General features: G+C 60.9%; 2 protein-coding genes across 2 annotated transcripts in view; both read left to right on the plus strand.

The window, feature by feature from the left end:
- The first annotated feature begins 9,121 nt into the window (after positions 1–9,121).
- The window catches only part of LOC123596299 (transmembrane emp24 domain-containing protein 11), a 39,909-nt gene continuing 24,836 nt past the window's right edge, over positions 9,122–24,194 (plus strand). Inside the window, exon 1 of the mRNA XM_045474856.1 lies at positions 9,122–9,129. The gene's annotated coding sequence lies outside the window, so the exon portion shown is untranslated. The remainder of the gene's footprint in view (positions 9,130–24,194) is intronic.
- Positions 9,942–14,423, plus strand: SPON2 (spondin 2). The gene is made up of 6 exons (XM_045474854.1): positions 9,942–10,232; positions 10,700–10,925; positions 11,177–11,400; positions 11,558–11,749; positions 12,147–12,321; positions 13,714–14,423. Exons 2-6 carry the CDS (start codon positions 10,703–10,705, stop codon positions 13,896–13,898), a joined length of 999 nt encoding a protein of 332 aa, XP_045330810.1. The 5' UTR covers positions 9,942–10,232; positions 10,700–10,702; the 3' UTR covers positions 13,899–14,423.

Raw genomic sequence — 24,194 nt, forward strand, 5'->3', positions numbered from 1 at the left:
CCGCACGGGGTCAGGACACGGGGAGCCACGGGAGGGCCCGGTAAACAGCTTTGCCCAGACTCCGGCTCCGGGCTTCCTCAGCCCGCCCGCCCGCCCCCCCTCCCCCCGCTCCCCGCCACCCCGCACACCCTGTGCCTCCTCCCCTGCCCACCCACCACGGCCCCGGGCCTCCTCCCTGGTGCTGGGCTCCTGCAGCCCCGTCGGAGCCCAGGAAACCTGGAAAGGGGACCGTGCCGTGTGAGGCCCACAGGCCCAGAGGGAAGGGGCCGCTGTCTCGGGGGCCCCTGCACCCTCCTAACCTCCACTGGGAATGTGAGCTGGGCAGGTGGGCGCACGGGGCCTCGGCAGCCCCTCTGGGCAGCTCACACAGCGCACGCCTCTCACCCTGCTTGGCCTCGGCCGGCGGGATGGGACTTCCTGCCACCCTCCGGGCCTTCCCTGAGGATTTCAGAGCCAGTCCCCGAAGCCCAGCGTGTGGGACGGGTCCCGCCTAGTGTGGGAGAGGTGGCCCATGTGCCCCTGGGAAGAGGCGCCCTGGGTGGGTGTCAGGCGAGGACACAGGCCAACCCCCCCCCCCCCCCGCCCCCAGTGCGGGATCTTGCAGTGAGGAGACCCCTCAGCAGGCCGGGGCTGCAGGGGGCACACGTGCACGGGGACCCGACACGGGGGTGGCAGCCCCAGCCCTCTGGGAAAACTTGCTGACAACCCTTCACTTGCTCTCTCAGCCCCCCAACCCGGAGCGAATCTGGAGCGGTTTCCCCAGAAGCAGGCGAACATGGGCCCCATCAGCTAGTTCCAAGGCAAGGTCACTTGAAGCCCAGCTGATCGGTGGCTTGCGTGGGGACCGGGGGCTGTGAACAGACGGGGGCGCTTGAGCCCCTGGGTGTGGGCGCAGCAGCCCCCGGGGCCGGCACGTCCCTGCAGGGACCCGGGGGCTCCTGTGGGGCACCGGCGTGGCTCCCCCGGCCCCAGGGTGTGAGCTGCCGCGAAGGCCCGAGGGTACCTCCCCCCACCCCCGCCCCGTCCGGCCCCACGTCCTGTGGAGCCACGCCACTCCCCTGAGCAGGTGGGGTCTGGTCGCCTTCCCGGGAACCTGGGCGGCCCCGTGACTGGCGAGGCAGCCTCACTGGCTCGCCCTCCGGGTGCTTCCCCGGGGGACCCGCCGCCACGCCGGGAGCAAGGCCACGCGCAGGGGCCCCGCCCGGCGCGAACCCCTGGCACTGAGTGAAGGGGCCTCGGTGCCTCTGGGCACAGCCTGCCGGCCACCCAGCGGCTCCGGGGGGACCCGGGACCGGCTGCCTCCTGGGCCTGCCCCTGGTGCGGCTTCTCCGGTTTCCGAGGCACCGGGTCTCGGGTCTGGGGCTCCTTCCGGCACCCATGTCCCCGGTCGCACCGCACCGCGTCCCAGGGAGCTCCATCACACAGTCAGTCGCGGAGAAGTCCCTCCCCTGGGCCCCTAAGAGCGGGCGGCGTGTTCCAGCATTCTCTTTCCTTCTGACTGTTCTCCTTGTTCTGTTTCCTGTCTTGCTACCCTGCCCATTATTAAAGACGAGCTATTGAAACAGAGAGCCTCGACTAGTCTGACCTCGAGCAACACAGGTTTGCACGCTGTGCGTCCGCTTCTGTGTGGATTCTTTTTACAAACACGGGGCGGCACCGTCCGCGTATCTTCTTCTCCTTGTGGTTTTCTTCGAAACCCGTTTTCTCGAGCTCGCGTTGTTGTAAGAAAACAATGTAACGACACGCAAAACGTGTGCTTCTCGCCTGTTACGTCGACGGCAGGCTGTTGGTCGTTAAGTTCCGGCGGGAGGCGGGCGCAGAGCCACGTGTGCATTTTCAGTGGTGCGTCCGTGCGCTCGTGAGGGGTCTGTCTCCCTTTGCATTTGCCCTTCGTCGTTACAAAACGCCCCCCGTCTCTAGTCGCGGTTTCGTCCTAAGGTCTCTGCGGCTCTTGTGTCTGCCGTTTGCACGGGGCCTTCCACCCTCACGCTTCAACCCGTTCTCGTCTCTGCGCCTGACGCCCGTGTCCCGCAGGCCGCGCGCGGGGGGACCGCGCCTCCCTCTCGCGCACTCTGCCACCGGCCGCCTTTCAACCGAAGGGTTGAGTCGACACTCAGTTTGTATTGAATCTTTAACTGATAGGGTAGGAGTTGCTCTGCGTTTTACCCGTTTTCTACACGTAGGCTATCTTTTCTGTTCCGTTCTTTCATATGGGCTTCTTTTGTACTAAACAGGTGTCTTTTAGGGTCCCGTTTGAGTTCATCATTTCTTTGACTGAGTTTTTATTTTATTTCATTTTTTTTATTTGAGAGAGAGTGCGCGCACGTGAGCGAGGGAGGGGCAGGAGGAGAGGGAGAGAGAGAAGCCCAAGCGGCTGCCGTGCTCTGCGCTGAGCCCAACGTGGGCCTTGACCCCACCGTCCCGAGATCGTGACCTGAGCCGAAATCAAAAGTCAGATGCTCGACCGACCGCACCTCAGGCGCCCCTGTTTCACTGTGTTTTTAAAATTTATTTTCTTAGTGGTTTCCCTGGGAGCTATCATGGATATCTTAATTTCTAACAAACCCGTTCCTGACCACTTTAATCTCAGTAGTGCGCCAGAAACTGTGCCTGTACACGGCTCTGTTCCCGCCTCCCTTAGCGCTATCATCGGCGTACAAATCACGCGCGCGCACATTTGCCCATCAAGGCATGTAGCTGTTTTAACCGTTGCCCCCTGCAGTTGTCCGCGAAATCAGATAGGAGGAAGGGAAGCCCTACAGACGATAACTATACCGTCTTCTGTCCTGCCCTCGGCCGCCGGCCGTCCCGGCGCGCGTATGAGCTACAGTCTGCACCCCTTTCGTTTTGGTCTGACTCCTCTAGTATGTCTGTAGGCCAGGTTTCCTGGTGACGAATTCTGGTTTTGTTTACCCAGGAATGTCTTCATTTCTCCTTCATTAAAAAAAAAAAAAATTAACATTTATTTATCTTTGAGTGACAGAGAGAGACAGAGCACAAGCAGGGGAGGGGCAGAGAGAGAGAGGGAGACACAGAATCCAAAGCAGGCTCCGGGCTCTGAGCCGTCAGCACGGAGCCCGACGCGGGGCTCGAACTCACGGACCACGGAGATCATGACCTGATCCGAGGTCGGACGCTTGACCCACTGAGCCGCCCAGGCGCCCCTCTCCTTGATGTTTGAAATGCAGTCTTCACGCGTAGACCCCTTGGTTGCCACCGTTTTCTTTCAGCACCTTGAGCGGGCCATCCTGCTGCCTCTGATCTCTGCAGTTGCTGTTTGGAAAGGAGTCAGCTGGGAACCTGCCTGGGGACCCCTCCTAGGTGGGACGCGCTTCTCTCTTGCTGCCTTTGAGGTTCCCTGTCTCTGGCTCACGACGGTGGTTTGATTAGGATGCACCTGTGTGTGCAGCTCTCTATACCCCCCCCCCCAGAGTCAGCGGGTTCTTGGCCGTACCCCTCCCCCCAGAGTCAGCGGGTTCTTGGCCGCACCCCTCCCCCCAGAGTCAGCGGGTTCTTGGCCGTACCCCTCCCCCCAGAGTCAGCGGGTTCTTGGCCGTACCCCTCCCCCCAGAGTCAGTGGGCTCTTGGCCGCACCCCCCCCACCCCCGGAGTCAGAGAGCTCTTGGCTGCGCCTTCCCCTGCCTCCCCCCAGAGTCAGCGGGTTCTTGGCCGCACCCCTCCCCCCAGAGTCAGCGGGTTCTTGGCCGCACCCCTCCCCCCAGAGTCAGCGGGTTCTTGGCCGTACCCCTCCCCCCAGAGTCAGCGGGCTCTTGGCCGCACCCCTCCCCCCAGAGTCAGTGGGCTCTTGGCCGCACCCCCCCCACCCCCGGAGTCAGAGAGCTCTTGGCTGCGCCTTCCCCTGCCTCCCCCCAGAGTCAGCGGGTTCTTGGCCGCACCCCTCCCCCCAGAGTCAGCGGGTTCTTGGCCGCACCCCTCCCCCCAGAGTCAGCGGGTTCTTGGCCGCACCCCTCCCCCCAGAGTCAGCGGGTTCTTGGCCGCACCCCTCCCCCCAGAGTCAGCGGGTTCTTGGCCGCACCCCTCCCCCCAGAGTCAGCGGGTTCTTGGCCGCACCCCTCCCCCCAGAGTCAGCGGGTTCTTGGCCGCACCCCTCCCCCCAGAGTCAGCGGGTTCTTGGCCGCACCCCTCCCCCCAGAGTCAGCGGGTTCTTGGCTGCCCACATCACTGTCTTCATCAGCGTGGGGAAGTCTGGCTGTTACTTCCTCCGGTCCTGCTTCTGCCCGCGCCTCCCTTCTCTCCCGGGACTTGGGTCGTGCACCGCGGGCATGTTTGCTGGGCCTCTGAGCCTCTGTTCAGCTTTCTTCACTCTCAGGTTGGGCAATCCCGGTCGACCTATTTCTTCTCGCTGATTCTTTATGCCGCCTGCTCACCCGCCGTGGACCAGCTCCGGCAAATTCTCGGTTCGGTCCGTGCCCTTCTCAGCTCCAGAACGTGCATTTGGTTCTAAGTTCTGTTCGTTCCCGGGAATCTCCGTTTGGTGAAACCGCGTTCTCAAACTTTACTTCTCCGGGCATCATTCAGTTCTTTGAACGCGCCGAAGGCTGTCTACGCTCGTGTCTGGCGAGTCCAGCCCTGGGGTTCGTCAGGGACGCTTTCCATTAACTGCCTTCCCCCCAGCGTACGGGCCATGGCTTCACGTGTCTTCGCACGTCTCATCAATTTTTGATGAAAGCTGAACATTTCAAATAATATAATGTGGCGATCGTGAAGTCGAACCCTAGCCGCTCCTCAGAGTTTGTTGCTTTCGTTGCCTGTTTCGTGACTTTTCTGAATTAATTCTGTAAAAGCTGTGTTTTTGCCACACGTGGCCACTAAGCCGCTGCTTCATTAGCTTAGCGGCCAGGTAATAACTGGACAGAGACTCCGCTAACTGTCCGGGACCGTGCTGTCGCGTTGCTTCCTGTTCTGTGCGGTGCTGGCCGTGGTGGCCCTCGGTGCGACGGGTGACTACTTACGCGGACCCTCGAGGCTGCTCACAGGTCTGGGGCCTTCTCAGGCCCTTCCTGATCATGTCCCACCCTAGGAATCCGTGTGGCCTTCTAGATCCCCGGGAACGCACTGGCGTTCTCCATAGCTCCCTGGGGACATCCCATCTCTCAGATGTTCCTCTTCCGCATTTTGCTTAGTGTCCCGTTATCCACCGCCCCAGGCAAATGCAAAGTTCTTTAATTGCCTGGACTTGTCTTCAACCTTCACCTCTGGGGAAAAGACTTTTCTTACTGGGTCAGCTCTGAGTCTAGTCAGATGCAGACAGCCCCGTGGGGTCTCCCAGGAAACCAACAGGCAGGTGCGATGACACTTTTCTAGGAACGTTGCCTCGAAAGGGCTCCACCCGGGGGGCTGGGTTTCACCACGAGCGTGGACTGTTCATTTCAGGCTACTCGAGCTGAAGTGGGGGGCGGACAAGTTAAAACACCTCAGCCTGGTGAAGACACAGGAAACCGGGAGCCTGTGGACCGTCGGTGGGGATGGAAACTGGTGCAGCCGCCGTGGAAAACGGCATGAGGCTCCGCAAAATATGAAACACAGAATCGCCGTATGACCCAGCGATTCCATTTCCGGGCACACCGCACCCAACAGAACTGAGAGCAGGGTCTCGGAGAGGTGTCTGCACCCCACGGTCAGGTCAGCAGCCACGGCCCCGGCCCCTCAAGAAAGCGGGCCTGCAGGTGTCACCGTGAAGTCCCCAGGGACCCCTGGGCACGCTGGCCCCCTGCAAGTCAGGCTTGGTCACCAGGGGTCTGGTTTGCAGGGCCCCCACCAGACAAGGCCCCCTCTGGCTCCGCGCGAGGGAAGAGCAGGCCCGGGGGCTGTGGGTGTGGGGCTCCGCTGCCGAGCACCTACCCCTTCCGGGGCCTTCTGCAAAGCTCAACCCAGGACCCAGGATTCCCAGAGAGATTCAGGCGGCGCGTACAGGAAGTGCTTGGAGAAATCTGGATCCAGAACGGAGCTCAGCGGGAGGAGGGAGGCAGGTGGGCTCAGGTCCCCAGGCGGGTGGGGCGTGGGGCGGGCCCTGGAAGTCACTCCTCGAAGCTCAGCGACTGCCTTCCTCGCTGCTCTGGAAGCCAGGCCCTGTGGTGCATCCCCGCCTGCTTGCATTAGTCCGACTTGCCCTGCAGGGGCCCTGATTAAACACAAAGCCGGGATGTGATGGGGTGAGACAGAGCTCCACGGGGGCCCGGGAAGCCAGGAGGTGTTCCCTGGGACTTACACACAGGGAGGAGTCTTTCAGGTAGTGGGAGCTGCCAGTGCAAAGGCCCTGAGGCGGAACAAGCTGGGAGTGTCCAGCACGGCGGGGAGAACCCCTAGACTACCGGGCTGTTGCCGGAATATTCGGCCCTCCGGGACTGAGGCAGCCATCGGAAAGGATGTGTGTTCAGAGTCTGTGGTGTCTGGCCGGAACGAGGCCCTTGGTAACTGCCTGGTGAGCGGGCAAACGAGCAAACAAATGTGTGCCTGTGTGACTGGCGGGATCCCCCTGGGGAGCCAGACACCAGCGCTGGTCTGTGTGCTCGGGTGGAGACAGCCCGTCCCCGGGTGGGGTTCCAGGCGGGCCTGCGCCACACCCGGCAAAGGCCCTGAAAGAGTCCTTGTTGCATCAGGCGTCGAGAGCTCCTCAGCCAGAATCCAAATGGAAAGGTGACGAAGCCCGCGGGGCATCCCGGGCTCTGGGACCCTGTGGCAGGGCCACAGCCCCGGGGGGGGGGGTGGGGGGGGGTGGGGACAGAGGATGATGAGGACACCGAGCTTGCCCAGCCCTCCGCTGCCAGCCAGGCCCGTCCTCGCGCAAACACAGACTTCTGGGAGCCCCTCACATCCCTCGAGGGCCAGTGTGAGCTGCACAAACCACGGCCCCCACCCCGGCTGCAAAGGGCTTCACATCTGCCCCAAGTCAACCCTCAGCAGCGAGGTCCCCCTGGAATGTCCGTCCCGTGCTTTAGGCCAGCTTGAGCTACAACAGGCACCTGAGGTGGGGGTCAGGGGATAAGGTGAGCCTGCTGCAGCCATTTAGAGCGGAGGACAGACAGGCCTGGGGAGTCAGGTGCACAGAAGACCACCCTGCCCCTGGGGCAAGTGAGGGCGACCACAGAGAGCACAGGAGGTGCACACAAGGACCGGGAGGGGTTGAGCGGTGCAGACAAGGAGGGGGAGGGGTGCAGACAGGGAGGGGAGGGGTGCAGACAAGGAGGGAGAGGGGTGCAGACAAGGAGGGGGAGGGGTGCAGACAAGGAGGGGGAGGGATGCAGACAGGGAGGGGAGGGGTGCAGACAGGGAGGGTGGGGGTGCAAACAAGGAGGGTGGGAGATGCAGACAAGGAGGGTGGGGGGTGCAGACAGGGAGGGGAAGGGTGCAGATATGGAGGGGAGGGGTGCACACAAGGAGGGTGGGGGTGCATACAGGGAGGGGAGGGGTGCAGACAGGGAGGGGAGCGGTGCAGACAAGGAGGGAGGGGGTGCAGACAAGGAGGGTGGGAGATGCAGACAAGGAGGGGGAGGGGTGCACACAGGGAGGGGAGGGGTGCAGACAGGGAGGGGAAGGGTGCAGACAAGGAGGGGAGGGGTGCAGACAAGGAGGGTGGGGGGTGCAGACAGGGAGGGGAGGGGTGCAGACAAGGAGGGAGAGGGGTGCAGACAAGGAGGGTGGGAGGTGCAGACAAGGAGGGGAGTGGGGTGCAAACAAGGAGGGGGAGGGGTGCAGACAAGGAGGGAGAGGGGTGCAGACAAGGAGGGTGGGAGGTGCAGACAAGGAGGGGAGGGGTGCAGACAGGGAGGGGAGTGGTGCAGACAAGGAGGGTGGGGGGTGCAGACAAGGAGGGGAGGGGTGCAGACAGGGATGGGAGGGGTGCAGACAGGGAGGGGTGGGGTGCAGATAAGGAGGGGGAGTGCAGACAAGGAGGAGGGGGTGTGCAGACAAAGAGGGGGAGGGGTGCAGACAAGGAGGAGGAGGAGTGCAGACAAGGAGGAGGAGGGGTGCAGACAAAGAGGGGGGGAGTGCAGACAGGGAGGGTCAGAGTGTGGAGACCTGACCAATAGCCATAGTCCTGAGCCCCACTGCCCTGAACCAGTTAAGGAGTGACTGACCGGGAAGGACCTTGCATTAGTGTCAACCAATTAACCAGTCCTCACCTAGTAACAGAGTCGGATCTACAGAGGTATCCTGTCTGCCCCGCCCCCGCATCCTTGGGGAGTTGGGCTTTGTCATCAGAGTCATTTCTGTGCCCCCAGCACTGTGACGGTGGAGGTGCCCTTCCAGCGCTCATGAATGGATGACTCTTCCTTGGTAAGGGTGGGGTGGGGCTGCCTCAGCAGGGGTATCCAACGAGGGGTCTGTAGGGGCATCTCCGGAGAAAAGGGACACAGGGCGCCCGGGTTTTCAGAGGAAGAGTCTGGCAGCAGAGGGCCCTGCAGCTGACTCCCTACAGGCCGGGCTCCCCCCCCAGGCCCCACGGAGGCCAAGGGGCCACAGGTCATCTATCCTCAGCCTTCTTCTATGCCCCTTCCCACGTGTCCCATCGTGCTCTTGGGAGGCAGGCCACTGCAGAGGGAGGGAGGCCCTCCCAGCAAGCCAGCCGGGGCCCCGGAGCCCTCGGGTCGGGTCTCCCTGCTGCACATCCCCGGGGTGGGGCGGGGGGATCCCTGGGTTGCAGAGGCCTTCCACGTGGCGCGGGGGTGCTGGGACAGGAGGGCAAGCCCGAGGCCACCGCCACCGCCGGACAGCGCGTGAGCAAACCACAGCAGGAGAGACGCGATCCTCTCCTGGAGCAGGCCGCTGCTTCTCAACCCGACCTTGGGTTCGGTTCCGTCCCACAGGTGCAGGACCCTCCCGAGGCTGCAGGGCCTGTCCTCGCCCAGCCGGGCTCTGCACAGAGCCACCCAACACCGCGAGTCCGGTCAGCGGAGCGGGGACACGTGCAGCAGGCCAGCTGTCCTGCAGGAGAGCCAGGCGCAAGAGGGTCTGTGCCAACGGAGAACCAGGCTGCTCTTCTCAAGCAGGTTCTCCTTCTGGAAAGTAGAGTTGTTTTCCAGGAAACATCATGCCGTTTACGTTAATGTATCTCATCTGTACTCGAATTAAGGCAGATTGTGAACCTTTTGGATGAGTTCAAACGTGGTAAGCACGGACAGCACGGACAGATACAACCCACGCAGAGAGCAGCTCTCTGGGTTCTCAGCATTTTTAAGAGCGGACAGTTTGAAAACCAGAATTAGAATCTGTCTTTGGCCTGAGGACCTCCATTTTCCGTGGGCATCGGGCTGCCTCTCTGTGGCTGTGTTATTTACTTGAAATACAGGTTAGGTCATTCGTTTTTGTTTGCATTCTATTCTGGTTGATTCTATTTATTCCATCCCTCCCCACATGTGTGAAATATTAACAAGGTTCCAAAAAGCTTTCTGTTGGAGCTCAGACGCCCCCTGGGCGTCCCCACAATGCTGGCTCCCCTTCTGCTCCCAGGCACCTGACGAGGGCTCTGCTTTCCTGACAGTGGGCAGTGACCACCTTCAGAGTCTGTTAGCCAGGCGCCCCCGTGGGCCGCCTCCCTGCCCCAGCCAGCCTTTCTGGAAGTGGGACCACCCTTCCCACGGGGTTGACTCCCCTCTGGAGGGAGGGCATCAGGAGGCCCCCCGCCAGCGGTGTGGACAGCAGCCGTGTACTCTGACGGGCTGTGTTCACCAAAACGCAGAGCCCCAAGGCCAGGGGTCCCCGAGCTGGGAGCCCCCACTTCTCCAGCCCCTCTCCGGCAGGCGCACGTGGACTCATGTGGGGCCAGGAATGCGGCCCCTCAGGTCCCCACCCTGCCCTGAGGGTGTAACACGCTGGCCACCCCCGCCCCCCACCTCCAACTCCAGGGAGACACTAAGAAGGGTTTGTTGGGAAGGGGGAGCGGGAGGGAGAGGAGAGGAGGGCGGGGAGGCGGGAGGGAAAGACAAAGAAAGGGGTGCGGCAAGTGGCAGGCGCCCGCGGGAGGAGAGTGACCTCAGCGCCAGAGAAGCATCTGCTCAGCCTCAGAGCGAGGGCGGGCCGAGGTCGAGGCGCCCCCTCTCCCCTCTCCCCTCTCCGCGGCAGATCTCTCCGCGGCTCCGCAGCTGCGGTGCAGGGCCCGGGCCTCACCGGCCAGCCGGGCGCTGTCCTGCGTGTGAACTGCAGCTCGGGGCTCCTGCCGCGACCATCGGCTGCCCGCACCCCCGCCACCCGCCCTCCGCCGCGCCTGCTGGGTGAGTACTGCGTGTGCGTGCGCCTCTGTCCCCATCCGGAGACGCCGGGCCTCCGGGCTCCTCCCCGGGTGCAGCAGCTAGCAGCACCCCAAGACGGAGGCGTGAGTTTGCTGTGTAGTTCTGGGCGCAGCGAGCCCAAAGTTTCCCTTCCCGGCTCCCGGGACTCCCTCTGACGGCAGCCCTGAGGAGTGGCGCTCGGGGATCCCCGCGGCTGCAGAGCGGGCTGCTGGCGCAACCCAGCCCGGGCTCCAAACCTGCCAGGCGCCCGGCCTCCCGTAGGGGCGCCGGGAATCCGCCTGTAACCGGACACAGCTGCTTTCGGGGATGGGGTCTGAGCCTGAGCCCGAGCCCGGGGTGGGGCAGCGGGCAGGGATACTGGGGGGGGGGGGGGGGGGGCGCTGCACTCCGGAGGTCCCTGCTCCCGGGACCAGCGGGACCGGCGCGCCGGGTTCTCCCTCTGCTCCTAGGTCATGGGAGACCCAAGTCAGGCCACCACCTGGGGCAGGGCCCTCTGGGCTCTCCTCCTGGCCACACTGGGGTCCGCGGCGAGCCAGCCGCTGGGGGCGGAGTCTGTCTGCACAGCCCGACCGCTGGCCAAGTACAGCCTCACCTTCACGGGCAAGTGGAGCCAGACGGCCTTCCCCAAGCAGTACCCCCTGTTCCGGCCCCCCGCACAGTGGTCGTCCCTGCTGGGTAAGCGCAGCCCCCGCCGCCCGTTCCTGCCTGTCCAGCAGCGGCCCCCCTCCTGGAGGGGCCGGTCACACGACGGCTGCACCACACTTCTCAGCTGGGGTGGGGGGGCACTCCCATCCCATTGCCTTCAGCGCCGGGCCGACTGCTGGACGGCGGGGCCCTGGGGGGGCGGCAGGAGGGGCGACCAGAGTGGCCCCTGCGCGGTGCCCCGGTGGCCCGGCGTCGGCTCACCCCGCCGGACGCACGCGCAGGGGCGGCGCACAGCTCGGACTACAGCATGTGGAGAAAGAACCAGTACGTGAGCGACGGGCTGAGGGACTTCGCCGAGCGGGGCGAGGCCTGGGCGCTGATGCGGGAGCTGGAGGCGGCGGGAGAGAAGCTGCAGAGCGTGCACGAGGTGTTCTCGGCGCCCGCCGTGCCCAGCGGCACCGGGCACACGTCCGCCGAGCTGGAGGCCCACGCCAGGCACTCGCTGGTGAGCCGGCGGCCGCGGGGAGGGGGGAGGGGCTCGCTGAGCGCCCGCCCCGCCCCCCAGGGTGGCCTTCGTGGTCCCGGGAGGCCGGGGCGGGGCTGCGGGGGGGGGGGGGGGGTCGCTAAGCGCCCGCCCCGTCCCCTCCACCCCGCCCCTGCAGGTTTCGTTCGTGGTCCGAATCGTGCCCAGCCCCGACTGGTTCGTGGGCGTGGACAGTCTGGACCTGTGTGACGGGGACCGCTGGAGGGAGCAGGTCGAGGTCGACCTGTACCCCTACGACGCTGGCACGGACAGTGGCTTCACCTTCTCCTCCCCCAACTTCGCCACCATCCCGCAGGACACGGTGACGGAGGTGAGGAGGTGAGGGACGGGACGACCCTGCTGGCCCTGGACCCCCTCCCCCCCCAGACTAGAAGAGGGCCCGTCTGCAGGGGGCCCGCAGGTGGGGGAGGAGGGCCCAGCCCTTCCTGGTTGATTCCCAGCCTGCGGCCTCCCAGCCCCCTCCCCCGCTCCACACAGCCTGCGGCCTCGCACCCCCAGAGCCTGTGCCCCGCCCCCGGTCCACGCAGCCTGCGCCACCCCTCGGAGCCTACGCAGCCTGAGGCCACGCGCCCCGCCCCCAGGAGCTGGCGGCCTTCGGAGGGGGCGGGGTTTCCTGACCCCGCCCCACCCGACGCTCCAGAGCCTGGGCCCGCCCACTGCAAGCGTGTGCTGCGGGTTCTGTGCTGAGACCCCTGCTCTCCCCACAGATAACCTCCTCCTCTCCCAGCCACCCGGCAAACTCCTTCTACTACCCCCGGCTGAAGTCCCTGCCCCCCATCGCCAGAGTGACCCTGGTGCGACTCCGGCAGAACCCCAGGACCTTCGTGCTGCCCGCCCCAGGCCCGCTGGGCGGGGGCAATGAGATCACGGACAGCCTCTCAGGTGAGCCTGCAGGTGCCCGGCCGGCACGCCCGTGATCCCGGGTGCGAGTGCTCCGACTCCCGGGGTGGGGGGGGGGCCCTGACGTCCCACTGGCTGCACAGGGCGGAAGCACCATTCAGGTGTGCGGGTCACGCAGGGACCGTGACCAGGCAGCCGCCAATACGGAGCCCCGTGCGTGAGGCCCTTAGGTGTCAGCTGCACAATAACCCTTAATGGTGAGTGGCCACCGGGTACAAACAGCAAAGGATCCTAAGGGGCTAGAAACCGCCCAAGAGTCACCATCTGTGACTCGGCAGCGACAACACCTCAACGCGAGCTACTTCCCAAGGCCAGGCCGGTCACCTGCACGCAACCCCTCAGGGCCGGTAATCCAGGGACTAGGCCCAGCCCACAGGACACACCCCGGAAGTCCCAACTTGAGATGAGGCAGGCGGCAGGATGGAGAAAGGTGCTGAATTGGAAGCCGGGCTCCTGGGGGTGATGTGCGCTTAGCCAGGTGGGGCCAGGCCACCCATGGGGTGCACAGGGGTGCAGGGGACGGAGTCAGACCAGGTCACTGCTCAGATGGGCTTAGGGTGCCCCACTCTGAGTCATATGAGCCACTGTCTGTGAGCAAACTCGAACACCAAGGTTTGAGCACTCCGTGTAGGACGACGTGGGTCCCAGGGGTTCCGTGCATCGAGCACAAGATGACGTGGGTCTGGGGGCTCAGAGTGTCCAGTACGAGATTATAGGGGGTCAGAGCATTCAGTACAAGATGACAGATGGGGTTCTGGGGGTTCTGTGCATTTGGTGCAGGACAGTGGGGGTTCTGAGAGATTTGGGATTTAGTTGATTCAAACTCCAGACTGAAGATTTAACTCTTGCCCGACATTTGCAAGGGAAAGCCTTTGACACTCGTGACCGAGACCCCTGTCAGTGGTGTGCCTGTGTGTGGCCCATGTCACAGCTGACAGGGCAGGACATTCCACTGAATGGATCTCTCTGCGCCCTCCCTGGCGAAGGGGATGGTGTGGGTGGTGAAGGGGGGCCCCGACCGTGGTCGCCTTCTGAAAGCCAGCACCGCGGGCAGCGGAGACCCCGGCCAACCTGTGCTGCCTTCAGAACATCTCTCAACACGGGGTCCCCCCTGCCCCCAGGGGCCAGAGTTGGCCTCCCAGAGTCCCGGCCAGTGGACGCAGAGATGCTCCCTCGAGGCATCTTGGTGGTGTTCCCTGGGCCGTGCGATCGGTGGTTTTGTAGCCTGCTCTAAACCACGCCGATAAAATCGAGCACCCCTCACGACTCTGAAGGTGGGAGCCGGTCTTGTGCACCGAACACACGCCCGGGGGTCCCCTTCTGCCACAAAGCACCTCGCACGCATGCTCACGGCCTCTCCTGTGCTCGGTCCAGGTCCAGAAACGCCGCTGGACTGCGAAGTCTCCTTGTGGTCGTCCTGGGGGCTGTGTGCGGGCCCCTGCGGGAAGCTAGGGGCCAAGAGCAGGACTCGCTACGTCCGCGTGCGGCCTGCCAACCACGGGACCCCCTGCCCCGAGCTGGAGGAGGAGGCGGAGTGTGTCCCCGACAACTGCGTCTGAGACCAGAGCCCCGGGCCCCTCGACCCCACGTGGTGGCCCAGCCTGGTTGTGCAGCGGGCCAGGCGGGGCTTCGTCCATCACCCCTCTGAGCTCCACCGCTGACACACGTGCCTCAGGCTGCTGGAGCAGGACAGCGGGAGAGGTGCCTCCTTTCCGCAAGCTTTCCTCTCGGGCGCCCGGTCCTGAGGTCCCCTCTCGTGGGTGAGTCTCTGCTGTAAACCGTGTCCTGCCCTGTTCACCATAGTTCAAGGCCATCTTGCACGCAGACGACTTGTACATGGTGCCCGCTGGGCCACCTGCAGGAGAGCCACGCACCCCGGGCCCAGAGCCCCAAGCCACACGTGCATGACATACCTCGGACCTGCCCTCCCAGGCGCCCACACCCCTGCCTGCCCCTCTCAGCCAGGCTGCCTCGGCAGGCCACGCAGGTCAGGTGCATAAGGAGAGCAGGCACTGACCCCTCACCTTGGCGTTGTCGTATGACCCATCTCCCTGCACTTGAATAAAGACTGTTTCATGACCGCAGGGGCCCTCGTCTCCCATTTCCGGGAAGGGCCCTGGGAAGGGCACCGTGAGCAGGTACGAGGCCATGCTCCCGCCCCCAGAGTAGGGCCCCCCCACTCCCCGAGACTTCACAAGGGCAGCACTGCGTGCCCCTGCCGGCAGCTTGTCCCTGCCCCGGACACTCACCACCAAGGCCCATGGCCTCCCGGAGATGCCCTCAGGGCTCACTGGGCACCCTCCTGAACCCTTGACTGAGGTCGCACGTCCCAACCTCATCCTACTGGCATGGATCCTCGGTGGGTCCCTGAGCCCTGGGGCTGGGCTAGTCCCTCAGGGAACAGCCAGAAGATGGGGAAGGCCGGCTCTCCATTCCTTGGGACCAGAACATTCTTCCTCTTGCTTGGACACATGAGGAATCGGATCCAATAACCACCCACCTCCTCTCTTCTTCCCCCCTCCTGTCTATCCATCACTCTCCCTCCCTTCCTCCTACCTCCTGCCCACACACCCCCCTCCTCCCCCTCCCTTCCCACCATCCTGTCTGTCCATCACCCTCCCCCCTCCTCCCCCTCCCCCCTCCCGTCTACCTCCCTCCCCTCCTCCCCCTTCCCCCTCCCGTCCACCTCCCTCCCCTCCTCCCACCTCTCCCGTCCACCTCCCTCCCCTCCTCCCACCTCTCCCGTCCACCTCCCTCCCCTCCCCCCTCCCCCCTCCCGTCCACCTCCCCCCTCCCCCCTCCCGTCCACCTCCCTCCCCTCCCCCCTCCCATCCACCTCCCTCCCCTCCCCCCTCCCCCTCCCCCTCCCGTCCACCTCCCTCCCCTCCCCCCTCCCGTCCGCCTCCCCCCTCCCCCTCCCGTCCACCTCCCTCCCCTCCCCCCTCCCCCCTCCCGTCCACCTCCCTCCCCTCCCCCCTCCCGTCCACCTCCCCCCTCCCCCTCCCGTCCACCTCCCTCCCCTCCCCCCTCCCCCCTTCCGTCCACCTCCCTCCCATCCACCTCCCTCCCCTCCCCCCTCCCCCTCCCGTCCACCTCCCTCCCCCTCCCGTCCACCTCCCTCCCTTCCCCCCTCCTGTCCACCTCCCCCCTCCCGTCCACCTCCCTCCCCTCCCCCCTCCCGTCCCCCTCCCCCCTCCCCCCTCCCGTCCACCTCCCTCCCCTCCCCCCTCCCCCTCCCCCCTCCCGCCCACCTCCCTCCCCTCCTCCCCCCTCCCCCTCCCCCCTCCCGTCCACCTCCCTCCCCTCCTCCCACCTCCCCACTCCTGTCCACTGTCCCCTCAATGCTCCTGCCAGTTCTTGGTCACTACACTTCCATGTAGAAACCCTTCTCACCTCTGTCTCTCCATTTTATCAAGATCACACCTTCCGGCTGTCGGCCACCTCCCCTGTCCACTCTGTCTCAGTGGCAGTCTTGGACCCCCACATGCCCAGACCTCCCACTGACGAGCCACCCACACCCCATAGAAGTACCTAGTGTGGGACACCACACCCAGCCTTGCACTCACTCGGTGCCAACCCTGTAAACACTCTCCTCTTGTCCCCTACTCGGTCACGCTTGGCAGCCGAGGTCTCTCTCCCATCCCGAGGGTGTTTCTCATGGCCTCCCCTTCCTCACTGAGACCTCCTGCTCCTGTGTCCCCTGTGTAGCCACATGCCTAGAAAGGATTCTCCCCGTTTCCTGTTCCCAGCGTTCCTTCCGCATGGGAGACCCCCTCCGCTGCTGGCGTGGGCTCCACGTCTACCGTGCTGTGGCACCCGGGGTCCATGCTCCATGCTCTCTGTCCTTGCCCTTTAACTGACAGGAGGTCTGATGGCCCCCCCAGCCCCTCCCCCCCACCCCGGCGGCAATGCCCCGTCCCCTTCTCTGATGGCAGTCATCTGCTCCCTGACACCCCTGTCTGTGAGCTTGACCCCAGACCCCTCCACCCTCTACTGTTGCTACCCTCCTTGGACCCATCCTTCTCTCCAGAACAGATTTAGATCCAAACGGTCACCTTGACCCTTGACCTAGGGGAGGAAGCAGTGAAAGCAGTTGCCCGTGACCCATTTCTCCCCCAGCGGCGGGTAGATTCTCAGCCAATACCTCAGACGCTTGCTGATGCCTCAGTGTCCTGCTGAATAGACTGGGGGCATCCGCTAAGAGGGGAGACTTGCCTGTGAAATGTTCTCAGCAGATGTCCTCCGTGGACCTCTGGACACGTGATCTTGGGGCACAACCGAGGTACTTCATGATCCAGCGCTTTCCAGGGGTGGGGTACCAGCCTGCGTGCCCCACCGAGAGCCCGGGAAGGGCCTGGACCACGCAAGGAGGTCCGACCTTCTGGGGGCTGCGCCTGAGCCGCTCACGTGCTCGGCTCCCTGCGTCTCAGCCGAGCGTCTGCCCTTGGGCAGGAGCTGGCACTAGGGCTCCCTGAAATAGGCTGCGGTAGAGGGCAGGCCCACGGTGGCAGCCCGCACAGCTCGGGCACACAGCACAGATGGCCAATACCTGCTGGATGAACGAAGAACTCAATTCACTTTGTCTGTTTGACAAGAGTCCCGATACCGAGCACCTAAAAATACTAGAGCAAATGGGACACCTCTTAGATGTAGGCGACACGTGTGCGTAACGGGCTGGCGAGGTGGTGGAAAGCAGGGGGTCTCTCGGAGGCCGAGGTAAGGAGTGGCAGGAGCCAGGCCGCACCTGGGACAACGCGGCTGGCCCTCTGCCCCTTTAGGCCGGGGCGTCGGAGGCTCTCCCGGTCACCTGCCCAGAGCAGGCACGAGCAAACAGGCAACCTCACGAGGGCACGGCCTCCTTTGCACTTGACTGCTGACGGAGAAGAAGAAAGTTACCTCTGACAATTCCTAAATATAAGCCCAAACTCACACCAGCATGAAGTCTGAGATTTCAGTGGAAATCTGAAAAACCCACAATCACAAGTTTTGCTTCAAGAGTCCTGGCCTTGGGGACACCCTGGGGCACTCGGAAGGCGGCAGCATAAATCTTCCCTGGACGCCTCACTGTGGACTCAGGACTCAGAGAATTCCCACAGTAACATGAACTCACAATCAAAACTCACCAATCACCTGAGAAAAACCAGCATGACCCCTAAATCAGAGGAAACCGCAAACTACAAAATCAGAACCACAAAGCCGTTGATGGGATTATCATGAACGGGACACGATTAAGCATGCTGACCGTGTTCTCCAGACCCGCGCTCAAAACTCAAAAGTATACCATGGACCCAAGCACCTCACGCGGTTACAGACTTAAACCTGCAAAGGGGGACTGAACGCTCCAGCCAAATGACAAAGCCATGTGCCATTTGCAGGAGGTGGAAGGCCCCGCGGGGACACCGAAGGGGGGCAGACACTGCTAGAGTTCCCCGTGGCGCCCTGGGGCGGGGGGGCTGGCCGGGGCCCCTCGGGTGAGGCGTGTCGTTCTTTGGGGTCCGAACATCTGCTGCCCCGCGATGCTCCGGATTCTAGCGCACAAGTCAGCACGGAGAAGCCTCTGCAGAAGCGCCCTGCCGACACACCGCGCACAGCCACCCCGGGGACTCGAGTGGGCAGATGATGGAAAATAAGCCGGTAAATAAATCCTACGTTGGAAGGTGCTCTGTGCAAGGAGGCCGTGGCCCAGAAAACACTGCTGCTGGTGGTGGGGTGCCCTTCCAGGAAGGTGTTCAGAGGCGCCCTCACTCACGAGCCCTGACGCAGGAGGAAGGCTCGCGGCGTCCCGAGCAGGGACTAGTTAGAGGCCAAGGCCCTGCTGTGTCGGGGAGGCAGCCGGGAGGCACGTGTGGCCCGCACGGGGAGCGGCAGTCCCGCAGGAGGGCCCGGTCGGCCGGGCAGCGGGTGACTTCTGCTCCTCGTGAGGTGAGGAGAGGAGGGAGCATCCATCGCGGGAGGGCTCTGAGCAGAAAATAACTCACCGGCGTACGTTGCGTGGGGTCGTCCGGTGGTTCCAAGAGCAGCGCGTAGGGGCAGGGGCAGGAGCAGGAAGAGAGAGAGACCGCCGCACTAGCCCCGAGGAGAGCGAGGCCGGGGCCGCAGGGACGTGGTCAAAGTGGTAAGAGGGGGATGAAGTCCAGGTTCATTTTGATGTAAGGGCAGCAGATGCTCAGCAAGCAGCACCTAATGGTGCTCCCGGGACTGTCCACGTGGACCCCTTCGCGGCCCGTGGTCCTGCTGGGTCAGCCCAGGGAGGGGAGGGGCCGAGGGAGGGAGGGTCCTCTGCTGAGGCTCCTGTGGAATCTGCACTGCTGTCTCGTGCTGGAAGATGAGGTGGCCGGAAGCGTGCACTCTGGGCTCCCAGGGGACGGCTGGCGCGGGGCCCCGGGGAGTCAGGGCGCAGAGCCCGCACGTCCAGGAGAGGGGAGGACCTCGAGAACGGTCCACTGTGCTCGGCAACCACAGGCCGGCGATGGTGCCGGGGCTGAGCACTCAAGAGGGTAAGGCCCTGAGAAGGGCCAGGAGGGGTCTTCCTGCAGAGAGGGTGGGCTGAGAACTGAAGTCCAACTCAGCTCCGTGTCTGCCCAGGCACTCTGGGGGGGGGGGGGGTGGGTTGTCCTCCCACACAGACTACTGCACCCTGGCCGCACCCTGAATCCCCCGTGACCTCCATCTGAGACACGGCTCCCCCTCCCTCCTCCCGCTGCCACAAAGAAGCAAACGAAACAATCAAACAATCGAAACAATCGAACTGGTCCTGGGACCAAGAGGAGCTGGCCAAGGGAGGGCGTGAAGAGCTGGGAAAGGCAGGGCCCCCGGGCAGAGTCAGGAGACAGCCGGCGGCCCCGGAAGTGCGGAACGGAAGTGCAGAGCGGGCCCTCAAGGTCAGCGCGTCCCTCCTCCCTCCGCATAAGGGAGCACAGAAGCAGATCTCTCTGCAGGAAGCTTCCCAGCTCCCCGGAGGGTCTCAGGCCTCCCACAAATCAAATCAAGCCGTGAGGGCAACACTTTTCACTATTGAAAACAGAAAAAAGGCCCCAAGGGGCTCATTCGCCCAAGGTCCTAGATCATGAAAGTGCCAGAAACGTCCAAGAGAAATGACCCACCAGCGAGGGATGATTAGGCACAAACATCCATCTGGAAAGAAGCCCAGCGCGGGACACACACAGGTGCAAGAGCTACTCCAGGCACGAAAGATCTCGCGAGCTGGGGGCGTGGCCCCAGACGTCACCCAGCGTGCAGCACACAAAGAGACGGAAAATTGCAAAAAGATACGGAAGATACAACGAGAGGCCCTAAATGTTTTACATGAGACGCTCTGAAGGATGTAACGGATTCTGGAGAAGAGATCGTGGTCAAAGAGAAAGTCAGGCAAAAGTTTCAGAACTCACTAAAAAAGTGTCCCCAGAGCCAGAAAGCACAATATATCCCCAAAGGGACAAACGAAAGCAGCCCAAGTTCATGTCACACGAAACCGCTGAGCCCCAGACGCAGGCCCAGCACGAGAGGACGGTGCAGCTGGAAAGAAGCATCTGGTAGAAATGACAGAAACTTCTGAACAGCAGCAAAGGGAGTCAGAAGGCAGTCAAATAATACTCGCAGCCTGTTGAGAGAAACACGAAAGAGGAACCCCAGAGTTGGGAGCTCAACACCCCCTTTAAGGACGAAGGCTTTTGTACGTCCTCAAATTCACAAGACGTGGGATCCCAAGGCAACAGCGCTGAAGGGGCCTCCCCGATGCTTCCCCACAGAAGTGTCTCCCGCCCCTCTGAGGCCGCGCGGGCGCGGTGCCGTCCGGAGGACACACACCCTGGACCTCGTGCCCTCGCGTCAAAGGACTAGTGTTGTCCTGCCCGGAGCACAGGCACCACGAGACGAGGGAGGATGGCAGCGTGGCACAGGCTGCAGGGGACAAGGCTGGGATGGGAAACTGTGGCTAATTGTGGCTCTTTTCGGCCCTTAGCACAGTAGCAGCTACCTATACCCACCCCCAACCAAGGCGGGCAAACGGACCGTGTCCTTGAAATACTGGGGACTAGGGGCACCTGGGTGGCTCAGTCGGTTAAGCGTCTGACTTCGGCTCAGGTCATGATCTCACAGTTTGTGAGTTCGAGCCCCGCATCGGGCTCTGTGCTGACAGCTCGGAGCCTGGAGCCTGCTTAGACTCTGTGTCTCCCTGTCTCTCTGACCCTCCCCCTGTTCATGCTCTGTCTCTGTCTCAAAAATAAATAAAAATTAAAAAAAAAAAAAAAAGAAATACTGGGGACTTGTTCTCTGATGGCTGACAGCTGCTTCTAATAACAGGGAGGCAGACACAGAGGCGGGGACCACTGTTGACGCCCCCGCCCCCTACCCCCCGTGTCGCAAGACCCTCCCGTCCAGCCGAGGAACTTTCAGGGGATGTAAAAGGTGAGCACCCGTGTCTCCCAAGTCCCCTTTTATTTTTCACTTTTTCCTGTTTGGGGAACTAAATATTAAAGGTTAAGTACATTCAAAAGCAAACGCACGTATAAGGGAAATTAGGAAGTTACCCTGCATGTCCAGGGAAAGTCTCAAAAAGACCCAGGAAGACCTCAAGTTACCCTCAGGCTGGTCCTCAGCACAGAGACGGCCCACAGCAATCCAAGTAAAAACGTAAATCTTGGGGAAGGGGGAGGATCTGATTTCAGAGTTACCACATTATCAGATGCAAATGTCCGGTGTTCAACTAAAAATCCCAAGGCATACAAAGATGCAGGAAAGCGTGGCCCATTCAAAGGAAAAAAGTAAATCAACGAGAACTGCCTCTTGATAAAGGTGTAACAGCAGATACGGTAGACACAGACTTTAAAAAAACTACTTTAAAGTTGCTCAGAGAACTAGGTAGGACCTCCTCCTCATCCGTAATTACTTAAATGTAAGTGGGTTAAAATCTCCGGTTAAAAGACAGAGACTGGAAGAATGGATAAAAACACAAGATCCAAACACAGGTTGTCTACAGGAGACTCACTTGAGATCCAACGGCCCAAACAGGCTGAAAGTAAAAGAATGGAAAACACAGTCCAGGCAAATGGTCACCGAAGGAGAGCAGGGAAATACCAGACAAAACAGACTTAAATTCAAAATGGTTACAAGAGACAAAGGACGGTGCATGTTGATGAAATCCCGACACAAGAAAACATAACAATTACAAACACGTACACACCTAACGACAGACCATCAAAATATATGGAGCGAAAACTGACGGAACGGAGGGAGAGATAGACGGTCCGGCAGTGGTGGTGACCGGAACCCCCCACTCTCACTGGTGGATAAACAACAGACCGAAGAGGAGTCCGGGAAAGAGGACGCAACCCAAGCCACCAGCCAGACGCAACAGACACACAGAGCCCGCCCAGCCACGAGCGCACACGTTCTCCTCACGCGCACACGGCCGTCTTCCAGGACAGACCGCGTGTCAGAGCGCATGGTGAATCTCGGTAGGTTTTAAAAGATGTGTCTTCTGTGACCGCAACAGGATGGAGTTAGGAGTCCATAAGAAGGAAAACGGGAACATCCACAAATTTGTGGAAATTAAGTAATAACACTCTTAAATCAATTGATCAAAGAAGAAATCACAAGAAAATTAGAAAATACTTAGGAACAAGTGAAGATGAAAACACAACAAAACAAAACTTAGGGAAGACAGTGGAGGTGATGCTGAAGTTAGGGGAGATGTGTAGCTACAAACACACTTAAAACAGAGAAGATTTCAAATCAGGAACCGAAGTTTACTACTTAATGGACTAGGAGGAGAAGAGCAGACTACACCCAAAGCCATCAGAAGGAAGGAAATGATAAAGGTGAGAGCGTACATAAACAAAACAGACAATGGAAAAACAACAGGGAAAATCCATGAAACCAAAAGCTGCCTCTTGACAAGACCAACAAAGTTGACAAACCTCTAGCTATACATGGGCTGAGAGACAAAGAGAGAAGTCTCAGATTACTAAAACCAGAAACGAAGCAGGAACATTATTACCGATTCTACAGAAATAAGAAGGATGGTAAGAAAGTATTGTGGACGGTTGTCCACCAACAAATCAGATCCCTTTAGATGAAACGGACAAATTCCTGGAAACACAGACCCTGCTGAGACTAAGTCACAGGGACACAGGAAGTCTGAATAGACCTACAGCTGGTATGGAGACTGAATCACTAATCAAAAATCTCCCAGCAGAGGAAAGCCCAGGACCTGTCGGCTTCGCAGGTGAATTCTGACAAATATTTAAAGAAGAATTAACACCAGTCCTTCCCAAACTTTTCCAAAAAAATTTGGAACACTTTCCAACTCATCCTACGAGGCCAGAATTACCCTGTTACCAAAGCCAGACAGGAACACTGTGAGAAAACTACAGACCAACATCCCTTATGAACATTGATGCAAAATCCTCAACAAAATACAAGCAAACAGAATTCAGCAATATATTGAAAGGACTTCACACCATGACCAAGTGGGATTTATTCCTGGGATGGAAGGAGAGTCAACATGTGAAAATTGATCAGTGTAATACGTCACCTCAACAGAGTGGAGGGGGTAACCACGTGATCATCTCAGCTGATGTAGACAAAGCATTTGACAAAAGTTCATGATAAAAACACTCAAAAAACTAGGAACAGAAGTAAACTGTCCCACATCATTGGAGCCATATATCAAAACCCACGGGAAGCATCCTACTCATGGTGAGAGTTAAAGCTTTTCCTCTAAGATCAGGAATAAGGTAGGGATGCCTGCTTTCACCGCTTCTGTTCAACACGGTCCTGGGAGCTCTGGTCAGAGCAGTTAGGCAAGAAAAAAGCCGTCATCCACACTGGGAAGGCAGAAGTGAAGTCATCTGTCATATAATTTTATAAGTGTGAGTCCCAAAGATTACACACACGCACAACGTTCGGGACTAAGTATGACTGCAGCAGACGGGCGGGACGCAGAGTCAACACGCAAAAATCAGCTGCATTTCTGCACATGAACCATGGACGATCTGAAAGGAAATCACGGAAGCAGTTTCATTTACAGTAGCATCAAAGAGAAGAACGTGCCTGGGAATTACCTCAGCCCCGGCAGTGAAGCACTCACACGGTGAAGGCTACGAAGGGTGCGGCGAGAGGGTTCAAGAAGACAAGTGCGGGGGCGCCTGGGTGGCTCAGTCGGTTGAGCGTCCGACTTCGGCTCAGGTCACGATCTCACGGTTCGTGAGTTCGAGCCCGGCGTTGGGCTCTGTGCTGACAGCTCGGAGCCTGGAGCCTGCTTCGGATTCTGGGTCTCCCTCTCTCTGCCCCTTCCCTGCTCATGCTCTGTCTCTCAAAGATGAATAAACATTAAAAAAAAAAAAAAAAAGCCTCACCATACAGACGAGGCCCCACAGCGGCAGTGTGGGGCCCAGAATCCAGAACCCAGAGGCGCCCGTCCCAGCGGCCCTGGGAGATTCGTGTGCGTGTGGGGTGTGTGCTGTGCTGAGTCAGTCCTACACCTGGCATGTAGGTCGCTCTGAGCCATGCAACCTTGTTTCTAGTGAATTATTGGGAGAAAAATGGCTGGCTGAGAGGAAGGGGGACCCAAGAGAACAAAAGATTTAAGAGACATGATCAAGTACGATGTGTGGATCCTGTTTAGACACCGGTTCAAACGAATCAACGGCAAAGAGACCCCCCCAATCAGGGGAACGGACTATGATCTGGGTGTTGGATGGCAGGAAGGACTCGTGTTAATTTTGTTGGGTCATCACAACTGTGCTCACAACAGCGTGGTGCCTTATGGCTTGTTTTTCAGTCTTTACAAGTCAGAGGTGCATCGAAGTCCTGATGGGTAAAAATGACGTCTGGTCAGGAATGTGCTTTAAAAG

Source organism: Leopardus geoffroyi, chromosome B1, assembly GCF_018350155.1.
Source record: "Leopardus geoffroyi isolate Oge1 chromosome B1, O.geoffroyi_Oge1_pat1.0, whole genome shotgun sequence".
NCBI classification, from domain to species: Eukaryota; Metazoa; Chordata; class Mammalia; order Carnivora; family Felidae; genus Leopardus; species Leopardus geoffroyi.